Consider the following 25,070-nt stretch of genomic DNA (forward strand, 5'->3'; position numbering starts at 1 on the left):
AGAGAGTCAACTGACTATCAGTCTGTGTAGTCAGGGACAGGGAGTCAAGCATTTTGACCCCATTCTCATTAATCCGACGGTGCCTGGTGGGCCTCTTGTTTTATCGGATCCTCCCACGTCATTTATCCTTTTTCCACGACGTCATACGTACATACATTTTTTTTTTGATAAAAACACATACATTCTCGTTTTCTTCTTTTATTCTTTTGAACTCACACTTGGTGATAAGTTAACTGATCCATTTTTATATATATTAATTAAGATTCTTTTCCAGTTTCTCAGACGATATCTCTAATATTTAAGCCTAAACTTTATAACACGAGACCGATTTATCGTGTCAAAGACCATGGTAAATGTATGGGAAGTTTCACGAGTCGAGTTATGTACTCTCGTTCCTATAGACTGCAGTTAAGTGTCTGTACCCATAGTTTGTAAACCTTTTTTTTTTTTTTTTTTTTTGTTCACCCATAGTTTGTAAACCTAAAACTAAGATTCCAAATTATATTTCATCACTTCATCTAATAATTGTGTCCATTTTTATTATCTTTTGCAAAATTAATTAATTTTTTTTTTTTTGTGTGAAGACAAACTGTTTGTCTGCAAAGTTCTTTAATGGAAAATTTACGAGCATCTGTTAGAGCAATCTCCAACGGGCAACGGTCGATATATTTCTCATTATGTACTCTCAAGTCTCAACCTCCCGAATATCTCCACAAGTGGATGGATGCTGTCTGGTCGGTCCAAACAAATTCCTGAGCACAGAGAGTCTCAATATATATATATATTCACATATATGAAAATATCGTGTACTATCAATAATATTTTTATTTTGAAATAATACATAAACTGAAGGAATAGATAGTAAGAGCGACTGGAAAAGATCATATTCATGCATTAAGTTTTGTCCCCACAATTGAAATTAAAAAGTAGGAATTTGTAATTTTGTGTAAAAGAAGACAAATAATTCTACGATAGACTTGTGGCTGCATTATTGGTTGGGCGGTCCATACAACACACACACAAGATATCGATAGACACAAAACTGAATATCAGTCTCATTCTTCCATGCGATTTGGTCGGTTTTCTTATGCGGTCATCCTTCAAAAACGCATATTTTGGGTTAAAATTAAATTTGGCCGTAACATGCGTTTCTCAGATTTCATGAATTTTTACCATTCGAAAAAAATGCTCGTTGTTATGCTTTTATATAGACAAATATAGATTAAATTAAAAAATTGTGCCAACGATAATTACTAGAATAAATTTAAAACTATAAATAGTCTCTTATTCAATCTTTTTTCAAAAACAAAATTAGTCTCTTATTCAAATAAGTTCACTTATTCAATTCCTTTCCAGAATAATATATAAATTTTTCATTTAAATTTCGTTTTTGATTGCAATTTTTGGTGTGGAACTAGTTGAATTCCATTTTTACTCTTTTTAATGACATACTGAAGTTTTAGAGAAATGCTTATTTCATTAACTTATACAATCTAAATAATACTACATCTGTTCTTAAATGTAGGATATTTTCAAAAAAAATTGTTGTTCCAATATATAAGATGTTTTCATTTTTCAAAGTAATTTTAATTTTATTAAAAACTGTGTAACCAATTATATTTAATAATATATTTTGTAATTGGTTGAATACCATTAATTTATAATTTTATTGATATTTTCTAGATAAAAAGTAATTTTCTTAATATGTGTGTTTTTATCTAAACATCTTATATTTAGGAACGGAGGGAGTAACATTTTAGAAGAAATGCTTACTTCCGCTAATGTGTGTTCCTCTCAACTTACAACCATTTAGACCCAAAATAGTAAAAGTGCAGAGGAAAAATATTGTTCATTTGTAAGGAAGTAGGAAAAAATCATACTTTAGGAGCTTGGTTAATAATTAATATCCAAGAGAGGAACACACAAAAAAAAAAACATCGTGAAAATAGTTTATATTATCGCTATTTTGTACGTGCAGGCTCCAGTTATTCCCTAAATTTACCATTCTTCCTATCATTTTCTAGCAACTTGTAAATATCTTATCAGTCATGCTCAATACCTTAGTCATTGGCCGGCTCATCATTATTTAAGATGTTGAATCATATTTATTCCATCTTTAATATAGAATTTGTTATTGTCGGTTTGCATGCATATATCTAGTAGACATGTCTGGAGCTTTCTATGGTTGTAAATTTCACGAAAAATGATTTCGCTTGCGAAGAAGACGGCATTTATGGAAGCATTTCGACGTTTGTTAAACTTTCAAAGTCAGTTGGGGTAATTCTTGTATGTGATGTTACTGTTCGTAACCCATATTGTGGGATACTAAATTTAGCTAGATTCGGATATGGAAAGTCAAAATGTAGGATATGAAAAAAATATGAAAGTGAAACATACATAAGATATTAATTAGTACATAAGAATACAAACAACTAAATAAATGCAAAAAGAGCCAAGAAAAAGGGTTGACAACCGCCAAGAAGGCCCAGGCCACGAAATGCCTGTGGCTCCCTTGTTCCCAATACATTATGTATGTATAATAGTTACTGTTCTAGATATTTTCCAACTACGTAAGACACTGTTATAATTATTTCTTATATTAAATTGACGTTAGAAGAACTGTTTTTATTACTACAACATTGTAGTAGGAGAGAACTTGAATGTGAAGGATACTAGATGCAAAGGTCGGTCGATCCATGTAACTAACTTGATACATCATCGCTGATAAATAATTGCAAGGAAGGGTACATTATAAAATTTTGACTAATAATATATTAATTTAAGAATAAAGTTGGTGAAATAAATAAAAACTAAATGTTCAAGATTCAATGTCAGAAAAAGGTACACAGTTATAGTTATTATAATAAATGACACTACCTTACTATATATACAGATTTGATGACCAGTGAGATTGTTTTGATGGGTAGCATTAGGTTTTCGTCAGTGAACGAAAGTTTAGAACACACAAGAATATGAAAGATACGATCCGAATCTTGATTTACAGAACAAAATATATCTATAAGTATTAGAATAATGAGGCGGTGAATGAAGGGTCCATAATTATTGAAGTGTGACTATTATATATTGACATAAAAATAAAGTTGGAGTTCTAAAATTTCTATTATTTATTGTAAAGTAAATTATATCACATAACTACAAAACGGATGACTAAAAAGATTGCATTGATAGGTAACCAAATCCAAAGAAATTCTATTGGGGAAAACGAATACGATTTCGGAATTTTCATTTTAGTGAGGACAAGACTTTTGATAGTAGTTCATAAGACTTTTAGGTTTTAGATTAGTTAACCAATTCTAGTATCATCTTTCCTAAACCTCTTTCAAATCCTTAAATATATATCTTCTTCTCGAACACACTTGAATCTTTTTTTCTTTTCATATTATTACTGATTTAACCTAAAATTTACAACTTGGTTAAGTCAATTACTAAATCACAATTAATGTTGAGTTTTCATTTTGCAGATTTAGCGAAAGAATTATTTAAGTTTGATTATTATTTCTTCTAAATCACTTGTAACCTATGTAAAAATCGTATGTTTTTTGATTCTATATGTAAGAAGTTTTAAACTTTTAACCAAAATTTGCAAGACACAAAAACCACAATCCTGCACTTTTAGTGGACAATTTATATAGACCTTTTTTTGTGAAGTTAGAGGTGTCTTATAGTACAAGATATATAATGCAACCAATAGACAATAATATCACATATGAAATCATTAGTTACATAAAATAATAAATAATATATTGTTACTTTCCCTATATTTTATCGCTTTTTATTAAGTTGCTATTTGTTTATTTTTCAGCAGAATAGGAAATACAGTATAACCTCTTTAACTTAATAATCTATAAATTAATATACACTAAAAATTTCTATAAAATAATATAATTTTATAGTTTCAAATTGAATTTTTGATTCAATTAGTATATCGATAAATTAATATCTCTATAAATTAATAAAAAATTATAGTTTTGGTGTAATCCCAACATTATTAATTTATAGAGACTGTATTTAGTTTTCTTGAAAAAGTCATGTTAGAGGTAAAATATATCTAAATCTGAGGCAAAATTTTCATCATTTTAGTATTTTATAAATTAAGTTGCATATAGAACGAATTTAATACAAAAAATATCAAACCAGTCATAAATCCATGATATTTAATTTTTGTTTTTGGATGAATATGAAAAGTTGACCAATTTTAATTGATATTTGAGTTAAATGTATTTGCAATATATATACACACATAGATATACCTATATTTTCTCCACCCTATGCTAGCTAAAAGCCAATGGAAGACTCGTATGAATTAAATATGAACTTATTTCCTTCCCTATTTATCATTTTCTTTAATTTATGGTATAGAAAATGTATGTTGTGGAAGGGTCCATTTCCATGACTCCAAATCCAAGTCACGCACGCGATTTCCTATCCTATACACCCATGTCCGTGGCTCCAACTCCAAGTCATGCACGCGATTTCCTATCCTATACATCTATTGTTTTACATTAATAAAATATATTTTTTGACAAAGCACATAAGTAAAATTTTATTTTTTAGTTTTAGATTACTTTCTTGTAGATTTTTATTATATCAGTTAAAACCATATAAATTTATTTGCATTTTAGTTTTTTATTTGGTTTAAAATGAATATATATTTAATCTAAAATATGTCCCAATATACTAAGCTAATAAATAAAAAGCCGGTTTTGATATCATGATGGCCTAATGGATTTCTTCTTTTGTTTATAAATTCCGTAAGTTTTGGTCTGCGACATACAGTTTGAAAAATCTATCTGTACTCAGCTTATGCTATTTGTTGTACATTCATAGATTTCTTTTGAATTGAAAACATTTGATAATGTTTTTTGTCATTGAATGTGTCCTCAACGGAACTACCAACCAAACCGGCTGTAGTTAAACAAAGTAGCAAACAAATTGAAGAAAAAAAGGATGCCATTAGGCACCATAAAACCCAAACAAAGGGACTAGGAAATAAAGCAGAATTTATCAAAACTCGAAGATTCTAATGCTGCTTCGAGATAACTGATAGAGGAGTCCTCAGACAACGCCTGCTGCTTCCATTTTGATGCGAGTGTCAAGCCAGTCTGGACCATTCCTAGCCAAGTACTATTGCTGCCATTGAAAACATTTGATAATTTAAACAAGAAAGTGATATAAAGCCAGTAAAACGTAGAGTAAGGTTCCGCAAACCCCACTCTTCTTTCGTAGAAGCCCCACTACCACCTCACTAAGCTCCCCTTTTGACTTGATATTTTTCATTAGTTTTTCCATACTGAACTTAACCATAACAATTTCTAAACCAATAATTAATATGAAACAACTTAGAAATGGTATAAGCCAGTATATAATTAAAAAATGGTAGGGCAGTGATGGTTATTTTCATAGATAGGCTATACAAAAAAGTTTTGAAGAATATGTAGGCTTCTAAAGTTCAGCTTCTTACTGACTTTTGGAAAATTATAAGGGAGTGTTAGCAACAAAAAAAAAAGCCACATGGAAAGTTTGTTTCGCATTCATATTTGTAAAAACAATAATTTATAATGAAGATATGGTGGGCCAAAAATTCATTTAAAATTTAAAATGAAAACAATTAAAGAACGTTCACGAAGCAAATGAAAAACACGTAAATGTATTTATGACGATTGAAATAGTGAGAATTCATAATACATATTATTATATTAGTGTTATAGGCCACCAATCAGAATTCTTTGGTCGGTTTAATGAATAATTTAACAAGAATATTCCAAAACGAGTATTATTTTATTTTAATTTTCGAGACCTGACAACAGTGACATATTATCGTTTCTTATGACCCTAAGCACAAATCCACTTAGAAAAAAGTTAACAAAAGCTTAGATTCGGAGGAGAAAATGTATGGCGTTTGAACCAGAACTCCTCACAAATTAACTTCAAAAACAATGTTATTATGCATCTTTACGGTTATACCACTACGCACAATGAGAAGGCTTTGTTAATGTCTCTGCGTTTTTTATATAACAGTGAACATTACATTCAATTGGGTCAAAAACAATTAATAGGCTATTGCGTATAACTGGAATCTAACTACATAATCTTATGAATTTTATAGGGTCTTAATACTTACGTAAACGGAGCTAATCAAGATTATATGATCTACCAAAAATGAATCATATACGTGCGTTTGTGTGGGATTAATTTCTTAAACACATCATTATACAAGACTTGATAAACTAATATTTGTGTTTTATGACAACAAAGAACTAGATATGGAGAGTGAGAGAAAGGTCAAAACTCCAAAGGCACGGCTAAGAAAACAAAACCGTGTACACCATGTCCTCAACTTGACAAGTCTTTGTCTCCTCCTTAACTCACTCTGTCTTATTCTAGTTAGGTCTCAACTTCCAGAAACGACGACGTTTCATTCCGATATAATCTTTTCTCCTCCTCTTATCTCTACCCAACACCACTCAGTTTCATCTCTCTTATTTCCCTTCCCTTGTTTAGTATAAAAACCAGCAAACCCTTAATCTTTTTTTCATCTTCATCTTAATACATATGCATACACATATTCATATAGTGTCTTTTTAGTTTTTACATATGGCAATTGTACCATCCACAACAAGCATCATCACCATGATGAGTAACCAAGTCAACAACAACAATGAAAAAGGTATAGAAGAAGATGATCACAGAGGCGGCCACGAGAGTCGTCTTGAAAATGATGATGAAGCTGATGATCATGATCAAGACATGGTTATGCCTGGATTCCGATTCCATCCCACCGAAGAAGAACTCATAGAGTTTTATCTTCGCCGTAAAGTTGAAGGCAAACGCTTCAATGTAGAGCTCATCACGTTCCTAGATCTTTATCGCTATGATCCTTGGGAACTTCCGGGTAAATATAACATTCCACATGTATATTATACACAGAAATACCTCTACTTGAAACTTTTATTATATACACTAATACATACACATGATATACAATTTATTAAGATCTCTTAAACCTATATAGCCTTCTTACTAATATTATATATGTTGATCTGCGATATTGTCATTTTCTTTCAACACTTCCTTCTTTATATTTTCACTTTTCGGAATAACTGATCTGCTTTTTCTTTAACCCAAAAATGGTAGTGTGTTTATATATAACAATGAAATTCAGAAGAATCTACCATTTATTCATTTCTTAAGCCTATGAAAATCTTTATCTCAATCACAACTTCATAAGATATATATATATATATATATATACTTTTTTTTCTTGACAACTTCATAAAATATTTATAATGGATGTCTTATTTTTGGTGTTATCATAAGATTATATATGTATATTTGATGATACATATGTGTAATAATATGCAGCTATGGCGGCTATAGGAGAGAAAGAGTGGTACTTCTATGTGCCAAGAGATCGAAAGTATAGAAATGGAGATAGACCAAACCGAGTAACGACTTCGGGGTATTGGAAAGCTACTGGAGCTGATCGGATGATCAGATCAGAGACTTATCGGCCGATCGGATTAAAGAAAACCCTAGTTTTCTACTCCGGTAAAGCTCCTAAAGGCACTCGTAGCAGTTGGATTATGAATGAGTATCGCCTCCCTCACCACGAAACTGAGAAATATCAAAAGGTATAAATTCATCAATCAATTCTTGGTAAACACAACCCTAGCTAGGTATCAGCCTTACAAATTTGAAATGAAATCCCTAGATGGTTTGAATTTCATATCTTGATTTAATGAACATTTATTGATTTTAGTGTCGAAATTGACTCATAAGATCCAAAACGCTTGTCACGGAACTAATTAAATGTAAGGCGGCGTTTGCGCTTAAATCCAGAAAAATGTTCATGCCATACGCATGAAGTCTTTAAATTACTAGTCATGGCCCATATGTATAGTAGAAGGCATTAATAAGATAGCTACATGCGTATACATACACACAAATATCACATTCAAAATTCATATATCTATCTAGATTTATTTATATATACCTTAATTCTTGCAGAGGCTTAGTTAGTGATCTTTAATTCATCACATTGTTCCTGCTTCTACATTCATGACTTCTATTTAAGTTGCCAGACAGTTTTTTTGAAAAATCTAATGGCAGATATATAAACCTTTATATAAACTTATGATTGATTACTTATAAATAGTAACGTGTTTACTGGCGAATTGATAGATACATTATTTATTCGGTTTTGTTGCTATTAAATTTGTGTGTTCATTTAGTTCTTATAGATAGCTAAAACACCAAGCTTGATATAAGTTTACAAATCTAAATGAGTTTACGGAAAGCATGACTAAGGAACTAAAAATATATAATCAATTATATTTGTCTTAAATCCCAGAATTGAAAAATGCGATCTGATTTATGTATCACAATCTGACATATGTATATATGTATACGTCAAATGAGAGTGCTCTACCAATGAATCTATAGTTGAAATCATATTCTCTAATATTCATATATAAACTTATAACTGATATGTATCTCAAGTCTCTGATCAATGTTTTTATGTATATATATAGGCTGAAACATCATTGTGCCGAGTGTACAAAAGGCCAGGAGTGGAAGATCATCCATCCTTGCCACGTTCTACATCCACAAGACATCATAACCATAACTCATCATCATCATCCCGCTTGGCCGTAAGACAACAACAACAACAACACCTTCCTTCCTCTTCTAATCATTCCGACAACAATCTTAACAACAACAATCTCGACAAGCTCTCAACCGAATATTCCGGCGACGGTAGCACCATAACCACTACAAACAGTAATTCTGACGTCACCATAGCTTTAGCCAACCAGAACATCTATCGTCCAATGCCTTTTGGTGCAAGCAACACACCAATAATATCTAATCAAGAAGATGATGAAACCGCAATAGTTGATGATCTTCAAAGACTCGTTAACTACGGCCAAATATCTGGTGGAGGTAACATCAATCACCAATACTATCAAATTGCTCAACAGTTTCATAATCAACAACTACTAAACGCAAATGCGTTGCAATCGGTGACGGCAGCGACTACAGCAGCGTTAACGCCTCAAACGCAGGCGACGTTAGCGATGAACATGATCCCTGCAGGGACGATTCCAAACAATGCTTTGTGGGAGATGTGGAATCCACTAGTACCTGATGGAAACAAAGATCATTATACTAATATTCCTTTTAGATAAATTAATCAGATTTTGAATATTACCAATTCCTTAAATAATGCTGCTTCATTATATATCTATATTATATTATGTATACTCGTTATGTATTTTAAACTAGTAATAGCTAGACTACGATTGCTTACTGGCTGCAATTATGTAATGGAACTGATTTTTCTACGTGTATCCAATTTATGAGTTATTTAAATATTAACTACAATTTATTCTAGAGAAAAAGATAAAAATAGTTCTAAATCAAGTTTTTGTTCTCAAACTAGCACTCAAGGTCGAAAGTCACAAAAATAGCATTTAATGTTTTATCAAAAGTCACAAACTTACGGTTTAGAGTTAAAGGGTGGGGTTTAGGATTTAGGGTTTAGGGTTTAGGGTTTAGAGTTTAGGGTTTAGGGTTTAGAGTTGAGAAATGAGGTTTTGGGATAAGATTTCAAATTTTGAAAAATAAAAAAATTAAAATTTTCAAAAGATAAAATGCTATTTTGGTTATTTTAGTTTTTTAAGTGATGTTTTTGTGATATAAACTTAGAAAGGTGCTATTTTGGAGATTTGACATTTATTCTATTCGTTTTAACAACGTATGTAACCGAACGGAGGTAACGATAAACATTTTGATCCAAGAATCGAACAAAGCAAATAATAATGAAAGTTTATATACTCGATTATATTTTTTATATACGAAACAAATCAAACAACACAAAGTAGACTAATTTAAATCACAAATTTCTAGGTGTGTTTTGGCAATATATATGTGTCTATAGTTTTAGACTATATCGAAGTTGTCAAACCTGATTAGTGCGATTCTGCAGATAAATAATCTATTAACTCTTGCTAATTCAGTAACATAAAATATATGGAGATGCTGGCTAGTTTTGTCTGTACGTGTGTGTGTAAGAATTAGGGTTTGTTTAGCAGAAAAAAAAACAAGAATTAGGGTTTGACGAAAATAAACCTCTAGGAAATGCAATGTGAAAAAACGTACGTTTTAAATAACATCTATGTTTAAATTTTCCACAAAGTTTGGATATCAACACGAATGTCAGTCCAAAATTTATAGTTAAACTTTTTTAGTTTGGTTAGCCCTTGTTCAAATATGTCATGTGTATTTTAATTAAGAAAAACGTTGATACAGTGGTTTTGTTCAAACAGTTTTGTTTAACAAATGTTTTAAAGTATATAATTAGATTTTTTATTTGACATTTAAAGTATATATATATATATATATAGCAGGTAATTCATCCAAAAGCAGGTAATACTAAATTTTAACTCCATCAAATATCATTGAAACAAGGTTTTTTTTTTGTAACGCGAAACAAGATTAAGATTTCTTAATAAACGAAATACTTCTTGTCTGGTCGGGGTGGTATAAAAAGAAAGTAAGAAACTCATCAACGCGCCTTCGCGGATGTTAATTTTTACTTTTTTATAAATTGAAATTTGCTTTTATATTATATGTTTTGCATGTGTCCATATATAACTAATTGTATATTAATTACTTAAATATTTTCGAGGTTCAAAGAATCGAATCGGTAATATGGTTATTTTTGGTTATTTGGTTGTAGGTATTTTTAGTTTGGATAAGAAAAAATACCCGAATCGAGTATATGGTTACTTTTGGTACAAATATCTAAATCCGTTTTAGATATATTGGTTATTTAGATATTTTTAGGTTCTTATATATAAAAACTGAATCCACCCGGAATTGGGAGGACCTGACTCGGAACCCACCTAAAAATTTATAATATTCGAGTGGAGCATAATTTCAAACCCTAGGAAATCTCGATATCCGAAAGAAATGATTTGTAGTGGAACGGATACCCGAATACCCATTCCTCAATGATTTTGTAAACAAATAAAAAAACTCTTTGTTAACCATTTTAAATTTTTGTTATAGATGGAACAATTTCATTCAAACATGTCGAATTATTATGGTTAACATGTAAAATAAATATTATCGAATTATTATAGTAAAGGTAATTAATGAAATATTTAATAAGAGTGAAAAAAATGTAAAAATTTCATAAATTACTTAAAATAGGTAAGTTTTTGAATGTCCCGACCGTCCATGACTGATGGATTTTCCACGTCCGCTCACCCGGCCTGTGGGACTCATTTCGTGCGAGGGGAGGTGAGTTAATTCATCAGATATTTGAAAGTCTTGTTTACCCTTTCAATCACCACATGACCTCTCTCCGTGTTTGGGCCTCACTCGCACGATATCGCGAATCACTTACTGATAGGTCACTCATCCTTCCACTACTCCAGTCCAAACACGCTTAATCCTAAAGTTCTAAATAGATATGTACCCGAAAAAGTAAGTGAAAATGACATAAATAATCAAATCAATTCTTTTAAACTTTTGTGCACATACTAGAAATTATGATGTTGCAGAAAGGCTCAGTCACAAGACTTCCATTGACACACTTGAACAAAGGTTCACCAAATCCGATGAAAGAATTAAAAATCCACATCAAAATCGGCTAAGTCTTGCAACCGCACACCAAAAAAAAAATTCATATCGGGTCAAGTTCACCAAGCTAGGCTAGAAGGCGACGACGAACCCAGAGCACTACACATCGTCTTACACAACCATTAAGGTTCCACTGCTCAGCTGATTAAGACAACAAAACAAGATAAAGACAGGGAAATCTCGGGAGAAATTATTCTTTTCTTTCTCTCTCCTCTTAAATTATCTCCAACCTCTCTCTAGGGTTTTCGAAAAGAGATTGTTTCTCCGGCGCCGCCGCGTCTTTTTGGCGGTAGCCGGAGCCCCTTTGTTGTCTCTTTTACCTTTCCGCCTCTCCTTGTCTATCTATGTTCTCTTTGTTCTTGTTTCACGGCTGAGGCGGTGCTCTATCGTAGATCTCCGGTTCAGATCTGGCGAGTTCCAGAGCAGACTTGGGTCGCGCATGGCGTCGTTGGTGAGGTTCGAGGACGGCTTTCCACTCGTTGCGCTCTTCTCCGGCTTTTGTTCTGGGCTTTCTATCCGGAGGTTTTTCCCTCTTCTACGGTGGAGTTTTCGCGAGTCTGGTGGCGTGTGAGGCGTCGGTTTGTGCTTCTTCGGCGGTGCTAGGTTTGGGGTTCTTGAATATCAGATTTCCCTCTTTGCTTTGAGTTCGCTGGTGGTATCCGGTGGTTGCGGGTGGAGTGTCTCCGTGAGTGGGTCTTGCGCCTGCTCTTGTGGTGGTCTCCAGTGGTGGTGCGTAGAAGATAGTCTTCAACGCGTGTTGTTGTTGGCTTCTCCTCAAAGTTGTTGAGGTCCGACGTTGTGGCCCTCCTTGTCACCGTCTCTCTCTCCTTGTGAATCTACAAGCGACTTTGGCTTTTGTTGGAAGAGGGTTGGGTCTATGATGATGATTAAGCATTAGTTTAGCAATCAGCTTTCTTGTTTGCTTGGTGGTTTCTCTCCGGGGGTGGTGTTCTAAATCGGTCTCATTGCTTTATATGAGCTCTCGGGTTAAAGGGGTGTACACGGTCACGGGTTGGATGGATGGAGGCAGCAATCTTCATCTCGCCTCTCCGAACGACGGCATCGTCGATTTCGGGATACTCCTCGTGCTGCCGGTTTGAGATTCTTGGGTAAGTAAGCGAGTTCGTGGTTGTGATTCTTTGGACAGGTGGGGGCTTGTGGGTATTAAGGAAGCTGTAGGAGCCGGCTGCATCAGGGTTTGAGCCGCCCATCTCTCCGGTCTCTCGCGGTAACCGGACGCTTGTTCTGCTCTCGCCTTTTCCTTTGGTTCTTCCTCGCTGCGTCGGCGTTAGGATCAAAATCCGGTCCTCAGCTTTTTCAATTTGGTTATTGTTCGTTTCTAGGTTCTTTGTTTAGTTTCATTTTGCAATTTGCTACTACTCTCTGTGTATCTTCTGTAACAAATTCAAAAATTCTGGTTTAATATTAACATTTTAACAAAAAAAAAATAACAAGATAAACACATTACTCTTTCTTTCTTTCTTTCTTTTTTTTTTATTTTTTTCTCTATCTGCGGCTATTAGAGCATCCACATTAGCGGTTGTAAAGGGGTTCATGGGTTCGGGTTCTTAGGTCCGAAACGGAAAAAAAAAGAGAAAATGGGTTAATTTCGGTGAACCGGCTCTTACGAGTGAACCCGTATGATACGGGTTCAAGCCACGTGTCAATCACCTATTGGCCATGCCTTTTCGGATAGACGAGGAAGAAACACGGGTTGAGCGTGTTTCACTTCATTTTCTCTCCTCTCCGAAAAAGCTAGGGTTTCTCGCAGAGAGAGGCGATTTCTCTAGCAACGCCGACTGCCGGAGATTTTCTCCATCTAATCGACGACGGACTGTCTCCTCCACGAGCTCAGGTCAGTATCGAGTAGATTCACGGTTTAGGGGATTCGAAATCGAGTAGATTCACGGTCTCGGGGATTCAATTCGAAATTGATTTGGGGGTTTCGAGGTAGGGTTCTAAATCGATTTAAGGGTTTCGATTTTTGGTTGTAATTCGTCATGCGGGTTCGATTTAGGGTTCGTTTATGGGGGTTTCTAAATCGATTTGGGGGTTTTGAGTAAGGGAATCGTTTTGGGGGTTTTGTTTTATGGTTGTAAATCGTCATGATGGTTCAATTTAGGGTTCGTTGCATGTTATTTGTTTCGTCTTTATGTTCTAATCATGTCGATTTCTGGTATAGATGGATCCCGCAGAAGAGAGAAGAGAGAGAAAGAGGCATAAGGAGTACATCAACATGCTAGGATATGTGGCCGATTCACAATACAAGATTCCGACAAGGTGTCCGTGTGGTGGGAGAATCATTGACGAGGTTCGGGGAAGGAGGACTACGACACTCTTCCTGGGAAGCGCTTCTTCACCTGCAAAAACTACGAGGTAAGTCTGAATTGGCATACTTGTATAAATTATGTTGCAACGCAATTCTGAGTTGTGTTTTTTTTTCTAAACAAGGATGATGGGTTACATTATCGTCAGCCTTGGGTGATTGGTGTCCAGGAGGAGATCGAATGCCTGACTAAGCGGGCCGAGGAGGCTGAGAAAGTGATCAAGGGGGTGCCAAATCTCAATAAAAAGATTGAGATACAGGAGGTTAGTTAAGTATACTCTGCTAGTGTATCAATTATGTTCTTTAACGTAGTTAAATATTTGTATAGTTAGTGTATCAATAGTTAAGTCACTAACACAGTTTCATTGCTGTTTCCATATCCAGGCACAGGTTGAAAACCTCACAGTCCAGGTCGCTGACCTGGAGAAGCTCTGCTTCGAATGAAAACCAAAGGTAAACTCAACTGAACTAGATTGATAAACTAGACCTGAATTGCTTGTGGTTGTTATGTTAAACGGTGCATGCTGTAGAACTAGACTGAACTAAACTGAACTAGAATGATGAACTAGAAGTAGAACACGTGTGAATGATGAACTAGAACTAGAACTAGACTGAACAAAACTAAACTAAACTGAACTGAACTGAACTTAAAATGAAAACATATACGTTTTGAGGAAATATACTTAAAATGAACTAACGGAACTAATAGAACTGAACTAGAACAAGTAAACTGAACTTAAAATTTTCATTAACTCTGTGTTGGTTGGTTGTTGTGATGAATGTTCGAGTTTTTCAACTGATTTGATGTGTAATGAATGCTCTATGTGAACTAGTTGTTGTGTAATTAAGTATAATCGTACTAAGTATAATGAATGTTTGGTAGTTAGAGTATGTTTAATTTTTCTCTCCTATCAACGCAAAAACTAGTTTAAAACATAGGAAATCCACTTCTGAAAACACAAACCAACTTAAAAACACCAACCAAAACCAAAATGGATCATTTTTCCCTAAACTCTCCCGGGTTTGTTAACCTATTAACTTCCCAGAGCAGTCAAACAATAGACGTAGAGTCTTCTGAGGTTCCTAGGTTTAGTAGCCAGAGCTCTGAATCTCCCAAACCAGTGGAAAGGAGAAAGTGGACACAAAAAGAAGACATTGTGCTGATCAGTGCTTGGTTGAACACCAACAAGGATCCCATAGTGAGTAATGAGCAGAAGGCAGTTGCTTTTTGGAAGAGAATAGAGGAGTATTTCAACTCAAGCCCTCAGCTCAGTGGCTTCCCTCCGAGAGAGGCAAGTCACTGTAAGTAGAGGTGGGGAAGAGTGAATGAGCAGGTGTGCAAGTTTGTCGGAAGCTATGAGGCTGCTTTGAAGGCGCAAGCTAGTGGCGAAAATGATAATGATGTCATGAAGACTGCCCATGACATCTTCTTCAATGACTACCAGGTCAAGTTCACCCTTGAACATGCGTGGAGGGAACTTAGGTTTGATCAAAAATGGAGATCAAACTGTGCTTGCAAAGATGGTGCAAAGGACAAAAGGAAGGAACCTGCGGAGATGGTGCCTGACTTGGAAGACGTTAGGCCTCCTGGTGTTAAGGCTTGCAAAGCAGCGAAACGCAAGAAGTATGGAAAAGAAGCAGTTTATGATTAATTACAGAGCATGCTAGCTGTGAAAGAGAACATATCCAAACAAAAACTCCTTGATCGTCTTCTTGCCAAAAAAAGATACTCTATCTGATATAGAAGTGTCACTGAAAAACAAACTAGTTTCTCAAATGCTTTGATCTGGTTGCTTGTTAACTTGTTTTCTTGCTTCTTTTGGTTGTTAACTTGTTTAGTTGCTTCTTTACTTGTTTACTTGAGTACTTGTTTACTTGTTTACTGGTTTACTTGTGTTTGTTTCTACATTTTTTTACTAACATGAAATGCTTTGATTTGTTTTGTTTTGCAGGTCACGGGTTGTACTTGTCTACTGGTTGGTTCTGCAGGTCACAGGTTCTACCTAGCTATTGTCTTTATGTTTCTGTCTACTTGTGTAATTGGTCACGGGTTGTTCTTTCCTCTTGTATTGTTCTGAACTTATGTTTCTGTATCTTTGTTTCACGGGCAAAGTGTAGAATTTTGTTTGTTTCTACACTTTGTTTTTTTTCATTCACGGCTATGTAATGGGATGCTCTATATAAACTATGTCTTTCTTTTATTGCTCAAATGTGCAACAAACTTAACTTCTTCTCTTAAAAATTGTCTCTCTACTTCTTCAAATTGTCTCTCTACCTCTTCAAATTGTCTCTCTTGAGTCTACAAACTTGTTTTACACTTAACCAAATTTCCAAAACACTTAACCAAATTTCCAAATTGTGTCTCTATATATATAATTTTTTTTTTCGTGAACAACATTCATTTCTCTTCTAAAAAAAATGTCTTCCTCATCTTCTGATGCCGTAGATGAAATATTAAACGAAGCTTTAGAAGAAATGTTCGACCAACAATTTGATCATACCTTCAACTCAATAATTGATGGTCAAGCCAACAAACCGAAGAGACGATCTTATATCGAAAGTGATCGGGAACAAGGACACAATCTACTATGGAACGACTATTTTGGAGAACATCCTACATATCCACCGCCAATGTTTAGGCGTCGTTTTTGAATGAACAATCCATTGTTCCTTCGCATTGTCGATCGCCCAAGTAATGAAGTTCCATACTTTGAGCAAAGAAAAAATGCTCACGGAAGGTTAGGGCTATCTGTACTTCAAAAGTGTACATCAGCTATACGTATTCTGGCATGTGGTCAATCGGGAGATACGTATGACGAATATCTCCGACTTGGTGAAAGTACTGCACTTTTATGTTTGGAAAATTTCACTAATGGGATAATACAATTGTTTGGAGATGAATATCTAAGAAGACCTACACCGAAAGATCTTCAACGATTACTCGATGTTGGAGAGGTACGCGGGTTTCCAGGAATGATAGGCAGCATCAACTGTATGCATTGGGAGTGGAAAAACTGCCCAACGGCTTGGAGAGGGCAGTACACACGTGGTTCAAGAAAGCCGACAATTGTCTTAGAGGCTGTGACGTCACATGATCTTTGGATATGGCACGCATTTTTCGGAGCTCCAGGTACCCTCAACGATATTAATGTTCTTGATCGGTCACCAGTTTTTGATGACATTTTACAAGGTCGAGCTCCTAAAGTTAAATTCAAGGTCAACGGCCACAATTATCGTATGGCGTACTACCTTACCGACGGAATTTATCCGAAATGGTCAACATTTATCCAATCCATCCCACTTCCTCAAGGTCCTAAAGCAGAGCTATTTGCTGAACGTCAAGAATCCGTCAGAAAAGATGTCGAACGTGCTTTTGGAGTATTGCAATCGAGGTTTGCAATAGTTAAAATCCCAGCGAAACTATGGGATAAGGAAAAGATATGAAGGATTATGAGAACTTGTGTCATACTGCACAATATGGTAGTAGAGAATGAACGCGACGGATACACTCAGTATGATACATCTGACTTCGAAGCAGGAGAGTCAAGCAGAAGTTCGAAAGTGAAAAGGAGAGAAAGTGTGAACATCCCCACTACAAGAATTTACTAGAATAGCTACCGATTATTTTATAGCTAGGAGACACAATCCGTAGCTAAAATTGGGCAGGCAACAGATGGCGACGGATCAACTCCTTGGCCTCAGCGCCCACGCTAAACGTAATCTGTAGCTAATCTATAGCCAGCTAGCGACAGATTATCAAGAGCAATATTCGTAGCCAATAGTAACGATGTGGCTACGACTTAGTCTGTTGCCAATTAGTGACAACTTTGGCTACTGATTTCTATAGCTATGAGGCTACAAACTTTAGTGACAAATCTCTCCTGGCAAATTTGTTGCTAATATGGTCACAAATTTGATTACAAAATATTTAATTTTCAATAAACAAATCAAACCATATTTTTCAGGCATTATTATTTGTAAAACAGATTATAATAAAAACCAAAATTTTTGATACATTGTAAAATTATAGTTGATCTTGTAGTCTACAAACGAATGCTTAAATCTAAAAAGTGCAAACTAGACAACAAAATATAAAAATATGAGAAAAAGATTTCTAGTAGAGATCCTGTAAGAATTCAAAAACATGTGCCTTAGATGTTATCTAGATTCATCTACTTGTTGGGGAAGAATCGTAGTTCATATGCTCGTTGATACATAGACATGTAGATGGAGAGCGGTGGGTGAGGCATATGTACTGGCACTTTGAATCCCCGAGCTTCACACATAGCAATCAACTGCTGGCTCATACATTGACTCTCATAACAAGCTTGACGTGGAAGAACAGCTGGTGGTACACGGTAATTGACTAAACCAGCAGTATATAAGCATCACTAGACAAAAAGTAATATGCTTTATCAGCAACAAGTAGAATTATAATAAAAGACATGATTGTTCACTAAGAAGATCAAGATTTAAACATAGCTACAAATAGTATCTCTGAATTTGTAAATACATACCTACAACGTTCTTTGTCGTTGAAATATATACGAGTATCTCCTATCATCCGCCGCACAGTGAAGCTTCGCCGACACCACCAGAACTAGCTTCCTCTGGACCATAGGTTCTTCAGATCCGGCGTTGATGGCCTCAGCTCCACCCCCACCATCTCATGCCGCCATCGTTTTCTCCACCTCCACCATCTCTTGTCGCCGGTGCTTCTTACCATGCTTTTCTGGTGATTATTCTGTCTGCCTCCTCCGTCTACTTAGCTGCTAAGCCTGCTGCACTCATGCTTCTGAAGAATCTTAATACACTGAATCAAAAACAAAACTGAATCTGAGAAAGAGAGAGAGAGTAAGAGACCCAATCGAACCTCCACTCCTAGTCTTCTTCTAAAGCTTCTCAAGTCTTCTTCTTCTTAATCCTTGGAGTTGTTTCACGGTGATTGAGGAAGAGACATAGAGAAGAGTCTTCGTTGATAGAGATGGAAAGAGAGAAACATATGAGAGTGATAGAGAAAGAAACGGACACAGATTAGTAAATCTGGACCATTAGATTCAACTGATCAACGGTCCAAATTTGTAATCCGCACACTACCTTTCCAACCAATAGGAAGCACTCACTAAATTATTATCTTTAGTGTTATTTTGGAGCTAAACCCGAAAGTACTTGGGAGGGAAATAGCAAAATTGAGGCCATTAGTGGAGCCAAAAATATTTAGGAGGAAAATGTGTGGAGGCAAAATAATTAATGAAGAAAACTAACATTTTTGATATAAAAATGAAAAGGATATTTATAGTAACCAAATTCATACACTTTAATATGAAAATTAAATTTCACCTAACCAATTAGAATTTACTAACCAAATTTTTATATTTTTAACAAATTATTAAATATAAATTCTTAATCCTAAATCACAATTCCTAAAAAATATAACTCTATACCATGATTCCTAACTAAAGTAGTTACCAAATATTTTCATTCTAACATCACAAATTTATACATTTTTAGTAATCTAATATAAATTTCTAAAAGAATATAATTTACGATATTTTTAACAACTTCTTAGATATAAAAACTTTAACCCTTAGCCCCAAACCACAATCCCTATATTCTAAACCCTAAATCTCTAACACAAGTATCACCAAACACAATAAACATATAATATTTGAAGTGTCACATATACGCATTATCTTAATTCAAACATTACTAGTATCGATCATGTGCCACAAGTGCAAATTTCAAACATATAGCACATACATATCAGTTAGATACATAAATATTTATAGCATGTTTTGCAAACCACAAAAAAATTTGGCGACAATTTATTTCTCGTTGGTTAGTAGCTATTTAGCTAGAGAATGACTATAGATCATATCCGTAGCTAGATAGCAATAGATCGCTACGGATTAGCTACAAACTTAGCATTTTTTTGTTTGGTCGCTATCCGTCGCAACTTTCATCGCTAATAATTATGGCTACGGAAATGTTTTCGCCAGTCCTTCGCTATTTTCAATAATTCTTGTAGTGCCCTAATATGCTTGGGATTCGGAATCAAATTCGGGATCCACAAATACATGATCGTTTGAAAGCTGATTTAGTTGAAAATGTATGAGAAAAACATGGTAATCATGATGAAAAATCTTTGTATGTTATTTGTTCAAGAAAAAAAAATTATGTTTTAATTTGTTCTAAAAAAAAATTATAATTGTATGTTTGTATCTTTTAACTCTGAATATGTTATTTGCTCAAAAAAAAATCTTTATATGTTTTAACTCTGAATATGTTATTTGCTCCAAAAAAAATATATAAAACTTTGTATGTTCATGAATTTTAATTGTATTGAATAAAAACTTTTTTAAAAAATATTTCATTTTATTCCTATGAACTTTATCTTTAGATTCACCAATGGAAAATCAAAATATATACAGATTCATCACTATTTATTGTCCCATCAAAAATATATTAAAAAATTTCTAACAATCCCAAGAGGGGATGTTTCTCAAACTAATTTAAGGTTTATTTATGAAATAACCAAAAATAAAATTAGTTTTGTAAAGAGAAATAAGAATAGAATAGAGGAGAGACCGTATGGTTTGGTTAGATAGTGAATTATGGTTTGTTTTTGTTAGCCAGTGAGTGCAATTTCCAATTAACTAATCTCTCCGAGAAATTTATGAACTTCATCTCTTCGTATCCGAAACCCACAAGTAAAATGTGGTCCTTTTCGTTTCCTCTGCTTCTAAGCTTCGTTGAAGCATTTGACCCAGATTTTGATTTTCACCGGAAAAGTGGTCATCTTCGCCGGCGATTGTGAGGCTAATTCATTCTCCGGGGATCCAATGTTATGGAGGGATTCACTAATCCTACTCCTCGTACTGTTGAAGAGGTCTTTAGGGACTTCAGAGGTCGACAAGCTGGTCTCATTAAGGCTCTCACCTCTCTCTGTCTCTGTTCTTTCCTGTTTTGTCTGATTGTCCGAAAAAAGTTACTATCTTTATGGGTTTTTTGTCATTTCGTGAAATTTGACGTTTCTGGGTTTGGTTTACTTGTTCATGCAGATATGGTGAAGCTTTACCAAACGTGTGATCCTGGTGAGTTATGTCTTCCTCAGTGTTTCATTCATTTGTTGACAGGTCAATTGTTTCAGAGTGATATTGTTTATGATGAGTAAAAGTTTTCAGGAGCTTCATCTTGTTTAATTGTTTGGTAAATATGTAACTTTTTCTCATAGTGACTGTGTTTGTTTAGTTTATAGTTTTCTATCTTTCTCAGCCTTATGGAAGAGTTGATTTGTTGATTTTGAGTGTCTACATGTTAGTCCTCTCCTCTGTGTGTGTTTGCTTTTTTTGTTTATTTAGAGAAGGATAACTTGTGTCTCTTTGGACTTCCAAATGATTCTCTTGTGTTATCTCTGTGCCTGGTTTTAACAATATCTGTGAGTCTTTATATTAACTCACTTGCTGCTGTTCAGTGCATCACTCTTTTTTATAATTTCGGTTTTCTACTTTCCATCTCTTGATTCATGAGACATAGTTGAAGCCCACAAGTCTTATGAATCCCACCTAAGTGAACCAATGTTAGTTGAGTAACATACATGATTCATGTCATTAGAGTTGATACGCCTAGGTAGTTTGCACTGGAATGTAGCTATTGTTGGCAGCCGGGAAACAATATATGCATCTGTAGTAACCACTTGCCTTCTTGATTCTTTTTACAGGAAGAGGCTCTTTCAGATGATAAACGACCTCCCAACAATTTTTGAGGTTGTGAGGACGATGATGAGCATGGTGGCCCTTGTGGCGCTTGCGGAGACAACTTCGGTACATATGAGTTTTGGATTTGCTGCGACGAGTGTGAGAAATGGTTCCATGGAAGATGTGTGAAGATAACACCTGAAAAAGCAGAACGTATCGTAGTACATTACAAATGCCCTAGTCCCTAGATGCAGTTACAAGAGAGCCAAACCTTGTTGATGTTAAAATAAAACAACCAAAAGAAGAAGAGAAAATAGTTAAAGGAGGATACTGTGAAAGAAGGAGAAGAGGTTCCCCAGTTTATTGAACAAAAGGGTCGTTACCCAGTTTATTGAACAAAAGGGTTTTAGAAATCGTAGGAGCATCTCCAAAATACACTCTATAACTTCAAATATGAAGGATGTGACTGGTAACCATCGAAGAACATTAGGAATGATTAGGAAAAGATTGAATAGGAATAAAATTTTGGAAATGATGAGGAATGAGAGTTCTTTATCAAAATTAACAAGGAACAAATTTGCATTATAATTCTCTACAAAAAAGGGAATGAGAAGGAATGAAGAGGAAAAAATATTCCTCATGAATGGTAACATTTTTGAGGAACGTTAAGGAATATAGTGTTCCTCTTCATTCCCTTGGTTACCATTCAAACCCGAAGTTTTTTGCTCTCTTAAAAAAAACTTTGAAACTTCAAATTTGAAGTTTTGAAAAGTGAAACTCTTTATTTGAAGTTTTGCTATTCAAAACTTCAAATATTAAGTTTCATATTTTTATTTGTATTTTGGTCTTTACAATCACACATCACCTTTATGATTCATAAATATTTTCTCGTTTATTGTTTTAATCCTTTAAAAAATTATATCTCATAAATATTTTAAATTTTGTTTACAGATTTTAAATTTTACACATAAAATTAAATTAAATTTTAAAATAAGATTTAAAATATTTTAAGCTAGATTTAGACAACAATAATATACAAAAAAAAACTTTAAAAAAAATTGTAAAAAATAACATGAAGACATGACTATTACACAAATTTAAAAATTACAACAACACTAATAATCAGGTAAGTTTGATCCGGAACCTTCAAAATTTTTAAATATTGTTCAAATTTTTTTGTGTAACTGAAAATGGTTGTTGTTTTTGATGTCTTTTCGTACAATTTTTTCTTGTTCATATCAAATATATTCACAAGTATTAATATCATCAAAAATAAATTAGTCTTTTAGCAATATTTTATGTTTCTCTTTTACTTTCTTGTTCTGATCTCTTGTATTTACAAGTATCAATATTACCCGATTTCAACAACTTTTAGCTCGTAATCTACAAAGTAAAAATGAGGAGAGCCATTTTTACTTAGAAATGCACTAATAGATCATATATGCATTACAAAAATTATTTTATGAAATAATATGATATTTTGTTTGAAGTTTAATATTAATTAAATTATTTTTATTTAAATTTTTCTATTTTAATATTAATATTTTTGTAATATGTTTATATATGTTCTAGTTATTTACAAAAGTTTTATAAATTCAAATTTGTTATGAAAAATATAATTATCATATTATAAAATATAAATAGTTTTGAAGTTGAGTTTGAAGTTTTACTTTTGGAAAATAACACTTTTAAACTTCAAATATAGAGTTTTGAAAACTTTAAAATAGAGTTTCTTTTTGGAGATGCTCCGAGAAGAATAAAAAATAGTTGGAAATATGCTGGAGTATATATTATTTATCAACTATTACTATGTCTTTCATAAGCCTACATATATCAGCTTATGTGATTTTGCGTGGTTTTTTTATCATCACGTAAACTATATCCTCCAGTTTGACCCCCAAAAAAAAATTAAAAGATTGTAATCAGTATTAGTAATCTTTTTAATTTATGTCATATATTTCTCTAATCAAAATTTTACCGAAAAGGTTGTTTTCTCAATGATTTTTCCATCAGTTCAACCTACTTTTTCAGTTTTTTTTTTTTTATCAAACAACCTACTTTTTCAAGTAATTTACGACTCTTACTCTACATGATAACGATAAGTTTGTGACAGATTCAGACAAACTAGTTTAATCTATGAGTGGTAATTCAGTTTTAGTTTGAAAGTTATCTGAATATACGTTTATACAAACAAACAATAGGTTGCATATTTTAATTTCCTTAATACCTTTTGTAAAACTATATGCAATTCAAATAGTGATACAATGATAATGACATAAATGACTAAGAGCATCTTCATTGGTAAAACCAAGTGTCTTTTAATGATTTTTTAACTATTAAAATTAAGATAAGGGATTTTGTTAAGATACACTTAATTATAGTAGTTTATTGGTGGTTTCTTAATTAAGGTTCTTAACAATAAAAAAAATTAAACTTTTTTAAGCATAAAATTTTAAACAAATATTAAATTTATTTATTAAATAAAACAAAGTCAAAAATAACATTTTAAACATAGATTTTAAAATAGAAGCATGAAAACATAAAAACAAATAGTAGTAAAATAAACGATAATAATTTCAAAGAGGCATCAAAGCTGAGTTGTTGTCTTGATCACATCTAAATTTACGCCATATATGTTCAACCAAATCGCATTTCAGTTGTTGATGTGCTTGTCTATCACGAATTCTTGTTCGAACACCCATCTGATTGGCGATATTAGTTGGGATATTTGTAGAATAGGTGGGATCGACATGTGAACTTCCGCTCCCTTCTCCTTGTTGGAAATCTGAGATATCATATTGAGTGTATTCATCTCTTTCGTCTTCTGCTATCATATTATGGAGTATGATACATGCTGTCATAATCTTTCAAATCTTTACTTTATCCCAAGAAAGGGCGGGATTTTTGACAATGGCAAATCGAGCATGCAAAACTCCGAAAGCACGCTCGACATCTTTTCGGACAGCTTCTTGACGTTGCGCAAATAAAACTGCTTTTGGCCCTTGGGGAATTGGAATAGATTGGATAAAAGTTGCTCATTTTGGATAAATACCATCGGTGAGATAGTAAGCCAAATGGTACTCTCTTCCATTGACCGAGAAATTCACTTGCGGGGCTCGACCATTTATTATGTCATCAAAAACAGGTGAGCGATCAAGAACATTAATATCATTTAAGGTACCTGGAGGTCCAAAAAACGCATGTCATATCCAGAGATCATATGAAGCAACCGCCTCTAAAACGATGGTGGGTTTTCCCGAACCACAAGAATATTGGCTTTTCCAAGCTGTGGAACAATTCTTCCACTCCCAATGCATACAATCGATGCTTCCTATCATCCCGGGAAATCCACGAAGCTCTCCAATATGAAGTAGACG

General features: G+C 33.9%; 2 protein-coding genes across 3 annotated transcripts; both read left to right on the forward strand.

Annotated features, from left to right (window-relative positions):
• Window positions 1-6,468: 6,468 nt before the first annotated feature.
• LOC106322726 (NAC domain-containing protein 72-like) lies at window positions 6,469-9,365 on the forward strand. 2 transcript variants are annotated; one of them, XM_013760848.1, is made up of 4 exons: window positions 6,469-6,913; window positions 7,384-7,652; window positions 8,553-8,964; window positions 9,055-9,365. In XM_013760848.1, the coding sequence occupies exons 1-4, from the start codon at window positions 6,616-6,618 to the stop codon at window positions 9,207-9,209; spliced, it is 1,134 nt and encodes a 377-aa protein (XP_013616302.1). In that variant the 5' UTR covers window positions 6,469-6,615; the 3' UTR covers window positions 9,210-9,365. The 2 variants fall into 2 exon arrangements, with proteins under 2 accessions (XP_013616302.1, XP_013616301.1); XM_013760847.1 differs by having other exon boundaries at window positions 8,553-9,365.
• A 5,623-nt stretch (window positions 9,366-14,988) lies between these two features.
• Window positions 14,989-15,648, forward strand: LOC106324308 (glutathione S-transferase T3-like). Its single transcript, XM_013762300.1, has 2 exons — window positions 14,989-15,288; window positions 15,331-15,648. The coding sequence occupies exons 1-2, from the start codon at window positions 14,989-14,991 to the stop codon at window positions 15,646-15,648; spliced, it is 618 nt and encodes a 205-aa protein (XP_013617754.1).
• Window positions 15,649-25,070: the final 9,422 nt, after the last annotated feature.

The sequence above is a fragment of the Brassica oleracea genome, chromosome C2 (genome assembly GCF_000695525.1).
Source record: "Brassica oleracea var. oleracea cultivar TO1000 chromosome C2, BOL, whole genome shotgun sequence".
Lineage (NCBI taxonomy): Eukaryota > Viridiplantae > Streptophyta > Magnoliopsida > Brassicales > Brassicaceae > Brassica > Brassica oleracea.

What these genes read in the sequence shown, in the direction of transcription:
- LOC106322726 (XM_013760847.1), top strand. Translation starts at nt 6,616, where the DNA reads ATGGCAATTGTACCATCCACAACAAGCATCATCACCATGATGAGTAAC. An exon ending in TGATCCTTGGGAACTTCCGG is followed by an intron (nt 6,914 to 7,383) that starts GTAAATATAACA and finishes AATAATATGCAG; the next exon opens with CTATGGCGGCTATAGGAGAG. An exon ending in AAACTGAGAAATATCAAAAG is followed by an intron (nt 7,653 to 8,552) that starts GTATAAATTCAT and finishes GTATATATATAG; the next exon opens with GCTGAAACATCATTGTGCCG.
- LOC106324308 (XM_013762300.1), top strand. Translation starts at nt 14,989, where the DNA reads ATGGATCATTTTTCCCTAAACTCTCCCGGGTTTGTTAACCTATTAACT. An exon ending in GTGGCTTCCCTCCGAGAGAG is followed by an intron (nt 15,289 to 15,330) that starts GCAAGTCACTGT and finishes GTGAATGAGCAG; the next exon opens with GTGTGCAAGTTTGTCGGAAG.